This window comes from Malaya genurostris, chromosome 2 (genome assembly GCF_030247185.1).
Source record: "Malaya genurostris strain Urasoe2022 chromosome 2, Malgen_1.1, whole genome shotgun sequence".
Classification (NCBI taxonomy): Eukaryota; Metazoa; Arthropoda; class Insecta; order Diptera; family Culicidae; genus Malaya; species Malaya genurostris.
Window position 1 is genome coordinate 192,837,178 of NC_080571.1, and position 20,797 is coordinate 192,857,974.

At 34.5% G+C, this 20,797-nt stretch overlaps 2 protein-coding genes across 3 annotated transcripts in view; one reads left to right on the forward strand and one right to left on the reverse strand.

Annotated features, from left to right (window-relative positions):
* LOC131432974 (gamma-aminobutyric acid type B receptor subunit 1) overlaps positions 1-20,797 on the reverse strand; it is a 247,899-nt gene that overhangs the window by 27,566 nt on the left and 199,536 nt on the right. Inside the window, exons 9-10 of the mRNA XM_058599660.1 lie at positions 12,612-12,754; positions 6,403-6,526 (exon numbers count right to left, since the gene is read on the reverse strand). Coding sequence (XP_058455643.1) covers positions 6,403-6,526; positions 12,612-12,754 — 267 coding nt within the window. The remainder of the gene's footprint in view (positions 1-6,402; positions 6,527-12,611; positions 12,755-20,797) is intronic.
* The window catches only part of LOC131432975 (uncharacterized), a 290,167-nt gene that overhangs the window by 6,351 nt on the left and 263,019 nt on the right, over positions 1-20,797 (forward strand). The window lies entirely within an intron of this gene.

Here is a 20,797-nt window from a genome sequence, read left to right on the forward strand (position 1 = left end):
TTACTTTATTCTAATGATTTTGTGTATATCTGAATAATTAAAAAGAGGCTAAATGCTGAATTGTTTTTATGTAGTAATGCAGTGTGCGATGATGGTGAGATATAGCTCACCGCAATGTATAACTTTAGTTAAAATCGCACCAGATTGGAACAGTTTATCCATGCGGAAAATTAAATGAACAGCACCTACGCAATACGCAAATACAATACTCGGCACCTATGTTCGCATGTAGTGTGTGTGTTAGATTAATACAATGCTACCAGTCAGATGGTTTCGGTCCAGTAATTCTTCATTTGATAGTCTGACACATGAAAGGTCAGATGAGTGAGTTATTTGGATCAATTGCTGACTTTGAATCAAAACGTGCCTTACACATGAAGGAAAAATTTTACTCCAGACAGACTCCAGACGATTGATTCTTGGTATAATTAAGGATCACTCTTGGAGCGATAAACTGTGAAATCTAGGAATCAGTCGATTCATCTATATTCACATATAGATTATATATATATATATATATATATATATATATATATATATATATATATATATATATATATATATATATATATATATATATATATATATATATATGTGTTAAAAAAAATTATTGCTAACTTGAATAAAACTTTACGACGTTACGACGATGTCAGAACGAAGGAAATGCTTTTAACTAGCCATATAATTGTTCTTTTGTGCAGGCATTGTAAGTGGTTAGGCAAAGTATTTCATTTCGAGAAAATGAGTGATATGAGGAAGGCATCATTACACCTCTAGGAGAAGTAAAACAGGCCTTTCTAATATAGAAAGGTAACGCAATCACTGTGAAAACCGACTTTTTAACCAATGATCCGAGAGCCAAATGTTATACACCATTCGACTCAGTTGGCCGAGTACGCAAAATGTCTGTGTGTGCATTTTACGTTTTTTTTGTACTAACTTTTTTCGGAGATGGGGCTGCCCCGATGGTCCCATACAAAACTCCTGAATATTGCTTGGATCCGATTTCCGGTTCTGGAATTATGGGGCGAAATGTGCTAAAAATATGAAAATAAGGGCACAAACTTTTCGCGGTGATGGATGCCCCGATTTTCATAAACTTAGATTCAAATAATAGATCTTGCGGTCCCACAAAAATCCTGAATTTTATCTTGATCCGGGTCCGGAATTATATGGTGATTGGTGTAAAAATTCTTATTTCAAATTACTTACTCACTTTTCTCAGAGATGGCGTGACGGATTTTTACACACTTATATTCAAATGAATGGTCTTATGGTCTTATACAAAACTTCTGAATTTCATTTGAATCCGACTCCCAGATCCGAAGTGTTGGGATTTTTCGTTCAGTATAGGCTTTCTCAGTTGACGATCAAATGTAGTCATTTCCTGCAATATCAGTTCCCGACTTCCTAATATAGTAATAACAAACACTTAAATGGAACGAACTCACTTTTCTCAGGGATGGCTTGGCTGATTTTTACAAACTAAGCTTTAAATAGAAGGTCTTATGATTCCATACATAACTTCTGAATTTCATCCGGATCTGACTTCCGGTTCCTCAAATACAAGGTGATGAGTGAACAAAATTTAAAACCGTCTTATAAAGCGCAACGGTACGTACATGCAGTTGCACGGAAATAGAAAACATCACACCGCCTCTGCGAACGAAGCACGCTCTATGTGGTGTTCGAAGTCGTGCACGCGATAAAGAAAACAGAATCACTACGTAGGCATAAATATTTGTTACCGGTGTGTGATTTTCACAATAAAATCGAACACAATGTCTTTACTTCGGCTCTAAGAAGCAACACCGCAGAAAAATAATCCTGTTTTAATACAGTGATGTAATGATGCCTTCCTTATTAACATTTCACGATAAATTGACGCAAGTTTGATATTGGACAATTTGAATAACTGTTTCCGGAACCGCAATCAGGAGACTGTCGCAGTTGCAGCAAGTTTTTAGGATCATTAAATAGCCAGGCCTATAAGTTCGAACCAAGCGAAATTCTGCACTTATATTACTTTTGTATATGAAGTTCAAGCTAAACAGGGTATTGTTTTGGAATTAGTTGCATAAAACCTACTTTGTGATTGTATTTTTAATCAATTTTGGCGACAGCATGTATGTAAATACTATTTACAGTTTTCACTGACATCACACCACGATATTACTGTATTACCGGCTGTAAACATTTCATACACATCACGAAGCGTGCAATTGCGATGCAAGAATCTTTTCAAACAAACTTTCTTTCTCTCGGGCACACCATAAAGTAGTTACATTGACATTGTGTTCGATTTCATTACGTTTTGTTGATTGAAAGTCGAATAATCCAGAAAATAACAGGGGAACTCTTCTAATGAGATGACTAATGGAACGATAACCCTTTGGATTAATAGCAAAAACGCTATAAAGATGAATTTGATTTATAGAAGTAACAGGAGCGCACGATTGTGTGTCTCGAACCAAGGCCGCCGAGAGAAAATACGGGCTCGGGGGATTGCAATATTACGGGCCCCAATACATGAGAATAAACAATATGAATCACTCCATAAGGCTATCCGTACTCGGCCAGTGGGGCGTCAGGCACGTTGTTTTCTCTTCGTCTTCGATTGAGCGTGCTGTTTGTGTATGTATTGGTATGACGGATCCGGTAAAATTTGTAGATCGGTCGCAAATTTGTTCAGATTATTGAATATTTTCTTATGAATAATAAGAAACACTTCTTCGAATTTCCGGGCCTCCTGAAAAAGTCCGGGTCCGGGGGGAATCCCCTCTTTCCTCTTCCTCACCCTGTCTCGAACAAACAGCAGAGGAAGTGTGGTTGTTATCAGCGCGGTAAAATTTTATTTCAATCGAATGTTATTAGATGAAAATGAAATTTATGGCCGTTGACTGTCAGCATATTCCTTCTCATTCATTTTATTTTTGTTACCGGAGCTCCCTGAATTCATCGTCAATTGAATAACCGTACCTAGTTGCTTGAAGTTTTGCTTACTCAGTTTGTAATGCCAAGTAGTCTACCTGTTTAATTGTTTTCCTTGTATTCACTGTGGGTAGTGAGCAAGTGAGAATGAATAGGCAGAAACATCAACTCGATAACACAAAACTCTCTCCGATCATAATGATAAATAGAGGGTGGCGGTTCTCATTTGAGTAATCAATTATCACCAGCAAGCTAAAATCTAAGACTAACTTCGAATGTTTGAAATGTATTGAAATGTGTTTCGAAGAATTAAAAATGAAAACTAAAAGAATGAACAATTAATTTATGTTTATTTTGTAATTGATATTTCAGTTATCATGACTGGTTTACCTTTCGTTCGTTGTTTTGAACCAATTCGAATGTTTACATGAGCCTCACTTGAAGGCCGCTTTCTCATTCAATTGTAAGAGATATTTCGTTACTTCAGGAGATAAACTGACGGTAGTTAAACTGGCTTCGGTAGAAAGAGAAACGAATGAAGGACATGACGATGTCTATTCGCTGCGACAGCGAAGATTGTGTGTTAGAATGTGTAGTTTACTGCAATAGAGTGATCGTCAGTGTGTGCACACTAGGGTGGGACAAAATATTGATTTCAGCTCCACTAAACTTTTCGTGTTCCTTTTGGGTCCCATAAGCACCATGCAAAATTTTATCTCGATAGGAGAAACTATATTTTCGCGCCCGCGGTTCAAAGTTTGTATGGGATTTAGTATGGAAAAACTAACTTTTAACAAAAAATCACTGGAGGTCACCCTATATACTCAAAAAATCGGCGGGCATGTAATTTTTATAGGAAATTTAATGAGGAAGAAAACCTTCGAAGACTGTAACATAATCCGACATCTGTTAAAAATGTTATTAAAGAAAAACCGACACAAGGTCCGAACGATGGCTCATTCCTTAATGTATCTAGCACCACTGCTGTTAGTGGTGGTAATATGAGTATGCTTTCTTTTATTATGCTACAACGGTTGATCTGAGTTGTTGGATGTCTTCACAATAGTTGCTCGGTGTAGTTTGAAGATTTTTTTAAACTTAAAAACCATGTTCCAAAACTCACTGTAAAGATACACAAAAAACTAACTTTTTTATTTGAAGAAATACAATTTTGAAGTCTTCAACAATATTGTAGATAAACTCAAACACTATAATTTTGTCGAAGACATAAACCATCTGCCTCATATGGTTTAAAAGATATGGATGATTTCATTTAATACTATGAAAAAACATTGATTCCAAGTTTTTCTTTTTCTTATTTTTCTATCGTCCATATCTTCTACACCTTATGAGACAGATGGTTTATGTCTTCGACGAAGTTATAGTATTTGAGTTCATCAACAATATTGTGGAAGACTTCAAAATTGTATTTCTTCAAATAAAAAAGTTAGTTTTTTGTGTGTCTTTACAGTGAGTTTTGGAACATGGTTTTTAAGTTTAAAAAAATCTGATTTTTTTGTTAAAAGTTAGTTTTTCCATACTAAATCCCATACAAACTTTGAACCGCGGGCGCGAAAATATAGTTTCTCCTATCGAGATAAAATTTTGCATGGTGCTTATGGGACCCAAAAGGAACACGAAAAGTTTGGTGGAGCGAGAAAATAATTTTTCCCATACAACCTTGTCCCACCCTAGTGCACACATTCGTTTTCAATTGAATTGAACGAAGTTTTACAACACTGGTTGTTATCACTAGATTTTTAATATTGCTATTATTATCATAATAATTATTATCTATTACAGCATGCATAATATTGATTGTTGTTTTCATTGTCGACTACCTTCTTCGCTACAACTCAACTTTTCTAAACAATGGTTTTATGTCAATTAAATAAGCATTTTATCCGTATGAAACGTCTAATAGGCAGTTGCTATTTAGCAAAAAACTTTCAGCAATGCTTATGTCTCTGTTCATGGTTTAAATAAGAAAATGAGCAAAGTCATATCTTTGCTATACTAGTTTTTTTCATAAGAGTCACTCTATAGACATAATACCCCAATCTCGATTGAGCAATTTTCATTTTAAAATATTTCTTTTATAGATTTATATCGATTATTGAAACATAACGTAGCATTGGGAGGGTCGAAAATGTTAGTTCCCTATGGCATTTTTTTTATTTGACATTTTAAGGAACATAATACATTAGTTTTTGGGGCATAATGATATTTGTTGTGGGGTATATCACTGATTGGTTGTGAGGTAATTTATACGGTTTCTGGGTTATTATGTCTATGACAATTTAAAATGCTGAGATCGTGGTCTTTTTAAAAAAATGTGTTTTTATCCATCAATCTCTATCACTTCTACCAGCAACATTGAAAATTATATTTCTTAGCAATGAAGTATCCATATCAGGAATCAAAACCAATTGGGTCAAGCTGCACGTTCCACAGGTTATTTAGAGTTCTGTGCCGTGCAGTGGCTTCTTATCTTTCTGCTGATGGGAAGAGAAGGACAAATAGTATATACAAAAAGAATCAAAGGATGCTTCTCGATTTTCAGGTGCCAAAACGACATATAATAAATCCTCGAACCTCCTGAGATAATTTTGAGATTTTATAAAAGCGACACCATTCTGCACTCCCGAAAGAATGCAGAACAATTCGCAATATGTATGAGCAGAAGTGAACTTCTAAAACCTGGTAGGGTCAATACAGAAAAGATTCACTCACTCCAGAAGGAACGATGAACCCTCCTTAGTATAGCTTTTTATCACATTGGGTGAGAAACGATGGAATATCCTTTAATTTAATCTCCCCTTACACATAATCAACCATGTATGGAGAACCAAAAACCCGGACACGTAGTCGCATCAATGCAGTGACAGTTACATATGAGATGAAATAAAGTACGGCGAATTATTCGAACTGAGTGTCTTTAAAACTGCCTGACTGTCGGAACAGAACTAAATTAGTTTACAACAGATTATCTGCTGGAGTGCCGATTGAACTTATACCACCGGGACAGGTGAAATCGAAGACACTACACGGTTATCTAGGCTGCTTGGAAAGGGAATTTCAGCATAAATAAATAAAATGAACTAAATTTTTCGAAAATATGGCGAAAGGGACAGGACTTGAATCCGCTTTTCCTATCCGGGGAAGACATTTTGACAATAAAATACTCTTCATGTGAAACATCATGCAGAAATAAACCTAATTGAACAAACGGCTAAACCGAATATTTACTTGAAGTCACAATCCAATTCCCTTTACAACTCGTTCGTTCATTTTCAATACGTGGAATCAAATTTTTAGTCCATTCTCCATAAAAATCCCATTTTTAGTGCATTTACGACCATCTTTTCCCGCTGTGCATTGTATCAATATTATTTATTTTTATTTGGCTCTATCACTTTTCATTTTATTGATACACTATAAATAATCTGACAATTTAGATGCAAAGCTTACCTTGGGATAGTTTTCAGCCGTAACGAACTGTCCGTCAATTCCAAGTAGTATCACTGAGACCAGACAGATGATGACTCCGAATAACATGATGGTATTGCACACGGGATGCGAAGACTGGATGACTCTAAGTTGAAAGAAAATGAAAAGTAAAATACATGATATCACAATGATATTTTGACATTCCTTTCTAAAATGAATCAACGCTTGGCAGAACCGTTTGAAACTATCATGACTTTTGATGAATCGTCTAATGTTCCCAGCATTGAAGAGACGTGTTCGGGCATAATAATATGACGTTCATCTGGTATACAATTTTCCCAAGATAAAGTGAAATATAGTAGAACATTTGTCGACGGCAGATGATGGTGATACGGAACGAATGAAGTTGACGTTGGTATTTATATCCAATATTCCTTGGTGGATAGTTTGGATTGGATGATAATATAGCTGCATAGAACTTCTCTGTGACAGCATACAATTTAGGTATTTTAGTAAGGCCAAAATGTATACCGTTGGATCTTATTCTTCACAATTGCAGTCTATTTTTTTCAATAAAACGTCGTTTTATACGGATGGGATGAGAGATTTTTCAAAGAAATTAATTATATGAACAGGTAAAAAACGATTTTTAATACATGCAAAGAATACACTTTATAGCATCATGGAATTGGAAGCGAAAACAAAGCTCGTGCTATATTCCGACGCGGAAGTTGATATTCTGGTTCAACTGAATTTTTAACCGGATTCGGGTTTGAAGATTTTGTGTACCCGACTAGATGTTTAACGCCCAAAACTATCATCTTACCGGCACTAAACAACCTTCAGGTTTTAAAACATCTATTCTCTGGGACTTGAACAATGTTTATTCCCAGAGTTGACTATTTTGAAATTTTGTTTTCGAGATGAAATCGTATCCTGATGATTGTCACATTTTTAAGACATGAAAAAATGATTTAGTTTTATGCCATTCTCATATAGAAAGATTATGTATGATATAAGAATGGATTCGGTTCATCGAGTTGAGCAATGTTACTCGTTTTTTCGGAGATTGCTAGACCGATTATCACAAACTTAAGCTCAAAGGAAAGGACTTATGATTCCATAGGTTAGGCTAATTAGCTTCATCCGAATCAAACGTCCGAAATAACAGGATGAGTAGTGTTTGAAATCTTAGTGTTGTAAAGATGCCATTCTTAAGAAGATTAAGATTCTCCAGGAACAGCTATCAAAGTTGCAAGAAAAGTGGCAAAGTTCATAGCGATTGTGGTGGCCAACAATCCAAATCTTCGGCGGGCTACTTGATTATTGATCTGTTGTTTTCTTAACCTTGAGGTATTTCGCCTAGATGGTGAAAATTAAAATGGTGGGTATATATTTTTTAATAATCCTTTTCTCTTTGTATAAAATTTCATGTTTGTTTTTTCAGGTATGCTCTTTCAATTGGGTTTCTGGATTTATTTATTTGATCATTTATTATTAAAAATCAACAGACTCAGTATGTCCTAATGGTTGTTTCGAGTGTAAAGAAATTTTGAAGAATAATGACTGCATTCTTGTTAAAAGTTAAACAAAGATAAATAAATTTAATTTAATTTTTAAAAACCATGCAATTTGACTATAAATTTGGAAGAAATGAAAGAGAATATCCAAATTTGCTATTCAGCTATAGAATACCTAATTCGGCTATTTAATCCAAAAGCAAATTAAATGCTTATTTTGCTATTCCGCCGCAAAATTTCATTTGGTGTTACTTTGCTATTTTAAATAACTGAATTAGATATTGTTTTACTCTTGGGCGGCTTTATTTTTGGTATTTTGTTTTGCCATTTTAGCTCCTAATTCAACCTAACGAATAACAAATACAGCTATTCTGGTATTCCAAAAAGAATAGCCGAAATTGGTATTCATTAACTCTTCTCTTGTGATCGGGTTATATCAATCATATTCTCATATATAATACTGTGGTATTTTTCAAGCTAAATTTCTTTGATTCTGAACCCATTATACCGCGGGGGTTTTAAAATTTGAATCAAATGAACTGATGTCATCAGTTCCATCATATTATGTGTTGAAGATTATGGGAAACGCAAAACCACTGTTAGAAATCTTTTCTGAACAAAATTATTCCACGGTATGATATATCGTACACACAAATGTTAGTATCAAATTTTACATTATTTTACACATTATTCAACATTTTTTATTGATATACCCTTTTTAGATCCTGTGCTAATGTTTTCTATTAAGATATAAGTATTAGCGCATAATTTGACCGAAAAATACAAAGCAACATATAACTTACTTTTGCACTACCATTTCTAGTCGTTAGTAGGTCAAAGGTCAACGATCAAAATACAATAGATTTAACACACAAAGAAGTTGCGTAGTGTAGTTTATCTGTGTTTGTTATCGTAAAGCTTTTGGGTAGTGCAGTTCTACAGTAAACATTTTTTTATAAATAGATATTGCTGCGTATGATATATCATACGCTAGGACATAATGGGATATAACAAGAAATGCTTGTTCGCTCATCAACTAGTGTAACCAACAAAATGAAATAGTTCTCAGATCGATTACGCCATCTCTGAGAATACGGAATGAGTTCCATTATTGCAAGTACTTTCGGAACCGGAATTCGGGTACCGATATAATCAAAGTCTGTTTGTATGCCCAACAGACTTAGAACTGATACACCCAAACCTCCATTTATGATCCTTATATATGTATGTATGTATGCTTACACACTCACCCGTCTACATATATGTGTACACTAAGGTCTTTTATTATACGGTCTTTTTTTTATGCGGTTTTTTATGCGACTTTTTTATGCGAATTTTCAGTTATGCGGTTTCCTTTCTGCGTTTTTTTTATGCGAAGTTTCAGAGTTATGCAGTTTTTTTATGCGAAGTTTCGGAGTTATGCGGTTTTTTATGCGAATTCTCAGAGTCATGCGGTACGTAAACTCGCATAAAAAAGACTTCAGTGTATATATTTATAAATATTAATGATCACTTTAACTTCACAAATATTTATAATAAATGCAAATATTTGCACACATGTGTACGTATATCAATACATATGTACATATATAAGTTACGTAAATAACAGTTCGGATGTACACTGATGAAGGTTGCAAATAGCATCTGTCTCTGATACAATTTCTTGACATCAGTGGCGTGATAGTAAACATTGTTTTTTTTTATCATAGTGGAATTAAATGGAGTTCATTTTTCTAAAGCGATTGAGTTTATTCCACTAACCGCTTTAAAAAAGTTATTTTTATGTTTTTACGGCTTAAAATTTTTAAAACTCTTCACCCTGTAATTCCGGAACTGATAGTTGGATTCTTAGGGATTCCATATGGGATAAAAGGACCTTTCATTTGAACCTAAGTTTGTGAAAAGCGATCACGCCATCTCTGAGAAAGTGAGTGAGTTCCATTTTGGTATATATGACCACCATTTCCGATGCATCTGGATTCGGAAACCGGGAAACCCGGTTTGGCCGTTTACTGACTATGTCCGATTGGAATAGTTTAGAACCCTCTTTAAGTGATGGTATAACATTTTTAACACTCTTCACTTTATAATTCCGAAGCCGAAAGTTGGAACCGGATTAAATTTAAGGAATTCCGTACGGGATCGCAAGACCTTTCATTTGAATCTAAGTTTGTGAGCTGGTTCAGCCACCTTGGAGAAAACTTAGTGAGATTATGTGATACATATACGCCCACAGACAGTTTGATACATACAGTGCTCAACCACTCGACCCTAGCCGAACGGTATGCGACACTCGGACATCCGTTAAAAATTTTCAAATTTGTTACAATTTTCAAATCTGGGCCTAAATTTGTATCAGTTTGTAGCGCATGTCAATTGCTGGTCAAACGAGCTGACTTAGGTTGGATTTCATGTAGCACTGGAAAAAGTGTTCAATATGAACTTTAAACTGGAATTTCGGAGTTAGAGGGATGATGAACGTTGAAAGTATCTAACAAGTATGTAAATGACTACTCAAAATCAAACCTAAGAACTCTTATGAGCTGATCTTCAAATTATTTCAACTCATTAGTCTTGTAAGTTGTTGCCCGTACAAAAATTCTTGTCTTATTAAAGAATCAAAGAAAGGTATTTTTGAGATTCTCACGGTTATAAATGTGAGAATATGAGTAATATAAAAAAGTAGAATTACACCACTAGGTGGATGAAAACATTTTTTTCTGTGCGCATTTTCGGAGTTGAATTATGCGTTTTTTATTCCTGAAAATTTCTAGAAGATACTCTTAAAATAATATAGAATTAGTGCGACCGAGAATTATTTTTTCAATTGAATGAAAAAACATTTTTTATGAAGTTTAATATAAGTTTTGTTTTTATTTGTATAATGTATAATTTTGAAATATAGTTTAAACAATTAGTAGAATTAAACACGTTTTTGTAGGAGCCCGGCCTTTAACAGTCAGTATCATCTTATAGCTAGAACAGTATATCCTAAGTAAAATAATCGATAAATAAAAAAGACATTTAACATTGTTGGAAAAATTTATGTATATTCGTTAAACTTTTTTTGTATATTTTCACACATGTTTTCACAGCTTGTTTAAATAAAGAACATATTTTCTAGCCCAAAGTGAAGGTTTTCTTCTTCTTCTTCTTTTCTGGTTGGCGTCACCTCACTTGAGATGACGCCGAATTGATGGCACAGCAACTAAGGCTATATTGCCAGTTAATTTTCGTTTATAGTCCAATGGACTTTATTTTCACTTGACTACAAGCGAAAATCTCGCTGTGTGGCTGCGTCGAATCGTCAAAGTACGGCTGAAAATCCTTTCTTTCTTGCGAAATACTCGAATTTTCTCCGGACTAACACGATGCAACGTGCTCACCCGTTGAGAGTTTCACCGGAAGTCGTGAAGGTTTTCACGCGGTGCTCCGTTATTTTATTTTGGCGTCATCTCTCAACAACAGCCCTTATTGTGTCGTGAATTGCTCTATCTTGCTATAAGAATCTCCAAGAGTCAATTATCATCTTTAGTATTTTTAAACCGCTTTTGTTGGAATATCTCAGATGACAGAAGCTGGTGATTTTGAATAAGAACGACTTGTTGATAAAACAAAAGAAACACTTTTCTTTGGCATCACTTGAGTCTGCATTTGCATTGCATGCCAAACGCCTTTTTCTGCGGTGTTTCTTTTGCTTTATTTCCTGTTATTCTCCGCATAAACGGTTGCGGTATGCACGTCTTTGTCGGCAAAACTATTCGGAAATTGGAACGACAGTTTGATAGAAAAGTTGTTTATAAATCCATTTTAATGTTTAAACGTTTTGGCGAATCTTAACACATGCACATGCAAGCTGGTCAAACAAAATATTTTCGAATGAAAACAAAGCTGTGTGTTGCATGAACAATTTTTCTGGATACCGATAATAGTTGATTATTACTACCGTCTTTTTGTTCTGAAATCATCGCCAGTCGGAATACTGATTCATTATCGAGTATTATTTTCTCAATCATTGTCTCACTTTAAATAAATAAACCACCATCGAGGGAAACCAAGAAAAGCATTTAAATGACACTCTTTTTGTGGAATTTAACCTTATGTTTCAACACACTTCGCAGCCGATTAATAGCGTACATTATTATTGGCGAGCTGGTGCTATGATCCTATTGACACTAAAAATCCTTCAGATCGGAGTTCGAACATACGACAACTGGCTTGTAATACCAGTGCCTTATGCATTGAATCATCATCGACCTGTAGTAAACCGATGCCTACGAATTTTCCTCAAATATTAATAGCTGCGCTGAGTTCAGTTACAACATCGTGTTATATATATTTAGTTTATAGTACCAATTTGTTTATGGTACTATAAACTACATTTAATTCAGATATTTTTCACTAGGCTGTGGTGTCAGTCAAAAGAGAAGAACAAATTCCACATCGAAATAATATAGCACCGAGACTTTGCTTATTTTTTTATGAACTGAAGAACACGTCAAGAATTTTAGATCCTGTTACGGGATTATATTCTTATAATATATATTGATGTAATTAGATCAAGCTTAACGTCAACGTGATATCATTTTCATAAATATTATATAAAGTCACATCGTTTTGTGAAATTTATTTATCGTCCACTTTTTTTTAATTTGACTGTACCAGTTTTGTGTGACATTTAAGATTTATTTTTCGCATGAGGATACTTACCTTCGGTGTCTATGCCATATATTGAACACGATGAGTGCTACCGCTACTAGAATGCCGCAGCTGGAGACGGTGCTCATGCAGATAAACAGTGGCAATGAAACAGTTCTTAGCACACGACGCACAATTGTTCTGTCCTGGGGTACCTATTGTAAGCAAAAATATAGAAAAATTATCAAATTATTTCTTCGATGATCTGTATACTGTATACGCGAAAATGTTTAGTGACAAGAAGTTTTAAAGAGATAAAATGCACCGAGAACTTAGCCTATTACCTTAGGTATTACTATGTAAAATGAATTCAGAAGAAAAAACGAACATTCAATTTTTTTTAGCTTTCAGCATTTTGGGTGCGGGCATAACACTTTTAACGCAGCCTGTATGGGCTCTATTGTTTACCCTGCATTAAAGGCTGGATATATTTCTGATCCAAGAGGTCGATTGCCGCATGGATAAATTCTTTAGTTCTATTAACTTTAAGTAACTATTATTCAAGAATTGCTTCGAAATACTTTTAAGATTTTAGACAATTATTGTCTTTTATTTACAAAACAAGTTATCCTGATTACTTCAAAGGATAGTTAAATGAATTAATGTGAAAATAGTTTCATTCGCTTCGAGATTCCGCGTCGCTATAACAGCAGCATTGAACAATTTTCGAACTATATTTTTTTGCGGTACTGATACTAGAGATGGGTTAATTCGTTGACGAACGGTTCATACTAGATAATTCTTTAGGAACAATGAGTGAACAACACTTCTTTGTTGAAGAGCGATAGTTCCCTACACTTTTCAATACAGATAAAAGTGATTGAATTCTATAAGAAAGTGTATTAATAACTGTATATTCCTATACGCTTATAGTTCTTAGGAATGCAGTAAAAATTGTATATCTTAGCGACCTCTGATAAAGTGCAGAAAAGTGAACGATTGCTACTTTAAATACATGGGAAAAGCTGCTGCATATCCATTGAAGTGTTTCTTACCAACGAAATGTGATTATCTGTTCTTTGTTTATTTGTTTTCTTGGAGCAGGAAGCTTTAAACTATATCTCCAGCAGACATGAAACCTCTCATCTTTTGTACCAACAAATTAGAAATATCTAAATGATATATTTCCTTAAATTACATCAGTAACTATTCCTAACAAAAATTTTTATCTCTAATACTCATACTAATACTAAAACTAATACTAATACTAATACTAATACTAATACTAATATTAATACTAATACTAATACTAATACTAATACTAATACTAATACTAATACTAATACTAATACTAATACTAATACTAATACTAATACTAATACTAATACTAATACTAATACTAATACTAATACTAATACTAATACTAATACTAATACTAATACTAATACTAATACTAATACTAATACTAATACTAATACTAATACTAATACTAATACTAATACTAATACTAATACTAATACTAATACTAATACTAATACTAATACTAATACTAATACTAATACTAATACTAATACTAATACTAATACTAATACTAATACTAATACTAATACTAATACTAATACTAATACTAATACTAATACTAATACTAATACTAATACTAATACTAATACTAATACTAATACTAATACTAATACTAATACTAATACTAATACTAATACTAATACTAATACTAATACTAATACTAATACTAATACTAATACTAATACTAATACTAATACTAATACTAATACTAATACTAATACTAATACTAATACTAATACTAATACTAATACTAATACTAATACTAATACTAATACTAATACTAATACTAATACTAATACTAATACTAATACTAATACTAATACTAATACTAATACTAATACTACTACTAATACTTATACTAATACTAATACTAATACTAATACTAATACTAATACTAATACTAATACTAATACTAATACTAATACTAATACTAATACTAATACTAATACTAATACTAATACTAATACTAATACTAATACTAATACTAATACTAATACTAATACTAATACTAATACTAATACTAATACTAATACTAATACTAATACTAATACTAATACTAATACTAATACTAATACTAATACTAATACTAATACTAATACTAATACTAATACTAATACTAATACTAATACTAATACTAATACTAATACTAATACTAATACTAATACTAATACTAATACTAATACTAATACTAATACTAATACTAATACTAATACTAATACTAATACTAATACTAATACTAATACTAATACTAATACTAATACTAATACTAATACTAATACTAATACTAATACTAATACTAATACTAATACTAATACTAATACTAATACTAATACTAATACTAATACTAATACTAATACTTATACTTATACTTATACTTATACTTATACTTATACTTATACTAATACTAATTAAAAAACTAATACTTATACTAATACTATTACTAATACTAACATTCAAAACTAAAGCGACAATAATCTTAGAAACCAATTCATTATTGTGTTATGTACATTTGAACCAGGTAGTCCGGACCATTCATATTTTTGCTCTACTTAAATGATTTGAATATAAAAACCTGATTTAATCCACCTAGTGGTGTAATGATGCCTTTCTCATGTACATATAATATTGTGGTGTTCCATTCAAAAATTTTCTCTTCGATTTTTGAAAGAAACCAAGTGATTGTTTATGCATAACATACAGAATAAAACAGTGCTTTGATTGCGTAAGCCATCCTTAAGAGAACGAAATGGGTTCACTATTATATGCACTTCCGGCACCGGAACCCGAAAACCGGTATAATCGAAGTCGGTTCGTACGGCCACCAACTAACATGACACACAAACTCTTTTAGTACGCACCCTATAACTCCGGATTCGGAAGTCGGATCCGGATGAAATTCAGGAATTCCGTATGGGACCGGAAGACCTTTCATTTGAATCTAAGTTTGTGGAAATCGGTCAAACCATCGCTGAGAAAAGTGAGTGAGATCCATTTTGGTATATATGACCACTATTTCTGGTACTTCCGGAACCGGATACCGGGAACCAGGATAGCCGGAATCGGTTTGTTTAGTTGCCTACTGATAATGACTATCGATTTGTCTAGTTTTGAGATCAGTTTAGAAAAAATTTCACGTTTTTTGTTTCGCCGGTTTAAGTGACGGTGTACAATATTGAACACACTTTACCCTATAATTCCGGAACCAGAAGTCGGATCCGGAAGTCGGATCCAGATGAAATTTAGGAATTCCGTATGGGACCGGAAGACCTTTCATTTGAATCTAAGTTTGTGGAAATCGGTCAAACCATCGCTGAGAAAAGTGAGTGAGATCCATTTTGGTATATATGACCACTATTTCTGGTACTTCCGGAACCGGATACCGGGAACCAGGATAGCCGGAATCGGTTTGTTTAGTTGCCTACTGATAATGACTATCGATTTGTGTAGTTTTGAGACCAGTTTAGAAAAATTTTCACGTTTTTTGTTTCGCCGGTTTAAGTGACGGTGTACAATATTGAACACACTTTACCCTATAATTCCGGAACTGGAAGTCGGATCCGGATGAAATTCAGGAATTCCATATGGGACTGGAAGACCTTTCATTTGAATCTAAGTTTGTGGAAATCGGTCAAACCATCGCTGAGAAAAGTGAGTGAGATCCATTTTGGTATATATGACCACTATTTCTGGTACTTCCGGAACCGGATACCGGGAACCAGGATAGCCGGAATCGGTTTGTTTAGTTGCCTACTGATAATGACTATCGATTTGTGTAGTTTTGAGACCAGTTTAGAAAAATTTTCACGTTTTTTGTTTCGCCGGCTTAAGTGACGGTGTACAATATTGAACACACTTTACCCTATAATTCCGGAACCGGAAGTCGGATCCAGATGAAATCCAGGAATTCCGTATGGGTCCGGAAGACCTTTCATTTGAATCTAAGTTTGTGGAAATCGGTCAAACCATCGCTGAGAAAAGTGAGTGAGATCCATTTTGGTATATATGACCACTATTTCTGGTACTTCCGGAACCGGATACCGGGAACCAGGATAGCCGGAATCGGTTTGTTTAGTTGCCTACTGATAATGACTATCGATTTGTGTAGTTTTGAGACCAGTTTAGAAAAATTTTCACGTTTTTTGTTTCGCCGGCTTAAGTGACGGTGTACAATATTGAACACACTTTACCCTATAATTCCGGAACCGGAAGTCGGATCCAGATGAAATCCAGGAATTCCGTATGGGTCCGGAAGACCTTTCATTTGAATCTAAGTTTGTGGAAATCGGTCAAACCATCGCTGAGAAAAGTGAGTGAGATCATTTTGGTATATATGACCACTATTTCTGGTACTTCCGGAACCGGATACCGGGAACCAGGATAGCCGGAATCGGTTTGTTTAGTTGCCTACTGATATTGACTATCGATTTGTGTAGTTTTGAGACCAGTTTAGAAAAATTTTCACGTGTTTTGTTTCGCCGGTTTAAGTGACGGTGTACAATATTGAACACACTTTACCCTATAATTCCGGAACTGGAAGTCGGATCCGGATGAAATTCAGGAATTCCATATGGGACTGGAAGACCTTTCATTTGAATCTAAGTTTGTGGAAATCGGTCAAACCATCGCTGAGAAAAGTGAGTGAGATCCATTTTGGTATATATGACCACTATTTCTGGTACTTCCGGAACCGGATACCGGGAACCAGGATAGCCGGAATCGGTTTGTTTAGTTGCCTACTGATAATGACTATCGATTTGTCTAGTTTTGAGATCAGTTTAGAAAAAATTTCACGTTTTTTGTTTCGCCGGTTTAAGTGACGGTGTACAATATTGAACACACTTTACCCTATAATTCCGGAACCAGAAGTCGGATCCGGAAGTCGGATCCAGATGAAATTTAGGAATTCCGTATGGGACCGGAAGACCTTTCATTTGAATCTAAGTTTGTGGAAATCGGTCAAACCATCGCTGAGAAAAGTGAGTGAGATCCATTTTGGTATATATGACCACTATTTCTGGTACTTCCGGAACCGGATACCGGGAACCAGGATAGCCGGAATCGGTTTGTTTAGTTGCCTACTGATAATGACTATCGATTTGTGTAGTTTTGAGACCAGTTTAGAAAAATTTTCACGTTTTTTGTTTCGCCGGCTTAAGTGACGGTGTACAATATTGAACACACTTTACCCTATAATTCCGGAACCGGAAGTCGGATCCAGATGAAATCCAGGAGTTCCGTATGGGTCCGGAAGACCTTTCATTTGAATCTAAGTTTGTGGAAATCGGTCAAACCATCGCTGAGAAAAGTGAGTGAGATCCATTTTGGTATATATGACCACTATTTCTGGTACTTCCGGAACCGGATACCGGGAACCAGGATAGCCGGAATCGGTTTGTTTAGTTGCCTACTGATAATGACTATCGATTTGTGTAGTTTTGAGACCAGTTTAGAAAAATTTTCACGTTTTTTGTTTCGCCGGTTTAAGTGACGGTGTACAATATTGAACACACTTTACCCTATAATTCCGGAACCGGAAGTCGGATCCAGATGAAATTTAGGAATTCCGTATGGGACCGGAAGACCTTTCATTTAAATCTAAGTTTGTGGAAATCGGTCAAACCATCGCTGAGAAAAGTGAGTGAGATCCATTTTGGTATATATGACCACTATTTCTGGTACTTCCGGAACCGGATACCGGGAACCAGGATAGCCGGAATCGGTTTGTTTAGTTGCCTACTGATAATGACTATCGATTTGTGTAGTTTTGAGACCAGTTTAGAAAAATTTTCACGTTTTTTGTTTCGCCGGTTTAAGTGACGGTGTACAATATTGAACACACTTTACCCTATAATTCCGGAACCGGAAGTCGGATCCGGATGAAATTCAGGAATTCCGTATGGGACCGGAAGACCTTTCATTTGAATCCTAGTTTGTCAAAATCGGTTTAGCCATCTCCGAGAAAACCTAGTGAGATTATTTGACACATACACACACACATACATACACACACACACACACACACACACACACACACACACACACACAGACATTGCTCAGCTCGATGAACTGAGTCGAATGGTATATGACACTTGGTCCTCCGATCCAATTTTCACTAGTCGGTTTTTCAAGTGATTGCATAACCTTTCTATATGAGAAAAGCAAAAAGTAATTGGTATCAATTTTAGCAAATAGTTTTATAGGTTACTTTTCAAAACGATTATCTCCTTGGACTAGATTTGGGTTAAATACAAAGTTTGTTCAACTGCATCATCCTAATATTACGCCAAGACAGCAATGCTACGATGAATATTATAGAGTTTGGGAGCTTATCTCGTTAGCTGAACTTCTTCCAATCGAACGAAAGACTCGAACTGTTTCACGGATATGAAGCAATTCAATTTCAAAATCATTAAAATTTTAGAATTAAAAAGAGTGGTAAACTCTGATAAAATAGGCCACAGACTGCAGCTCATCCGGAGTACTGAAGTAAACTTCCATTATAACAGCTCCTTTTACAATTGCAGCAGTTGAAAACAAAGTTGTCATTTTCTTCCCTGTGATACTGAGTCGGAGGATATAGTTTTGGTGCGACTGATATATACCTACAAAAGATAGGTTCAAATATTTTGTGACGTTTTGTTGCTAGTGGCACAAACCGATTAATATTTTTAAAATGAATATTAAATGCGACAAATGCTGAGTACACTAATAAAAAAAAATTTTATCTGCCGAGGTAAACTTGAATCTTGATATATGACATCTGCACATTAATCAAAGATTTTTTAGTTGCTTGTGATAGATTGAAAAGAATTTGGAAAGTAAAATTATGAATCGAGCTTACGTCCATCGATTAATCATTTTCATAGTTTAATGTTGTGTGATTTTTTACTCTCCCGTATAGAAAGAGCATATCGTATGATATGTCCTTTGTGTATATAATGTAATAATTATAAAAAAATATAATATAATATAAATATAATGGTCTTTGCTAGGGTTTCATGCTGTAAAGTCAAGAATATTGTATATAATGTTTCCATGTGTTGTGTTTCCATCTACGAGATCGTGTCGATTATTGTGAACATCAGAGTTATAGAGCAGAGCAATAAGTATAACACTTTGTGATATTTGCAAGGGCCTATCGTACGATATGCCCTAATCACAAGTTGGTATCGAATTGATATCTCAAAATACCCTTATTAATTTTCTTCTACCTGGGTTCAAACAAAAGGTCTTGTGGCCTAGTAGTCGGCTATGAAAATCCAGATCTGTCAGTAAGAAAACTTACAAAAAAGCTTGATTTACCTGCAAGCACTGCCCATAAAGCGCTTAAATCTTTCGATACACGTTTGATGGTAGCAAGGAAGGCTTAAAGCGGAACAAAAACGGATATCAGGGACCACCAGAAGGACGCAAAGGTGATGCAAATATTGCAGTAAACACCAGACCTATGAAGTCGTTCAAGGTGAAAACAGTACCGAATCGTATTGATAAATACAATATAACCGGAAAGCCGGTTCGCAAGTTGTATCACGAATATAAACTTATATGCTTAACTGAACGGCATAGAGTAGTATTTGAGGATGAAGAAAAAATGAAGATTCTAAAAAAATATTTGGGTTGGAAGGCGATATGCAGCTGTGGTCGTGCAAGTCAAAGCTCCATCACTATCGAAACGGTAAACAAGGAAATATACCGTTAAGAATGCCTGTCCATGTTGTACTGAAATGAAGTCCAAGTTGTACTGAAAGAGCTGAATCCACCTAGCTGCCTGTAATTGCGACCTATCGAGCGGTATTGTGTTCGGAGGGAGAACTCTCTCAATATAAAAAAAAAAACAAGCTACAACTATAGAAAAATCTCGAAAATGTTCGATAAAGTCATCTAAATCGGTTGCAGAGAATTCAGACCCTAATGTCTGGAGTAAACTCATAGGTTCGTGGTTTCTTCATGACGCCTAATTGAGTAACTGTCAATAGTTTTAAGATGGTCAATAATACACAATTAAATGAATAAAAAAAGTATCTTGAAATTTGATCTGTTATCGGTAACAAGCCTTATAAGTGAAGATGTAGAAAGAAGCGAAATTCTTAAAACTAGCGATTTAGTTCCAATAAATTTTTTATGAAAATATTTTGTAAATTGAAAACTGGGTTTAACCCTCTCCTCCTTCCCCTCTT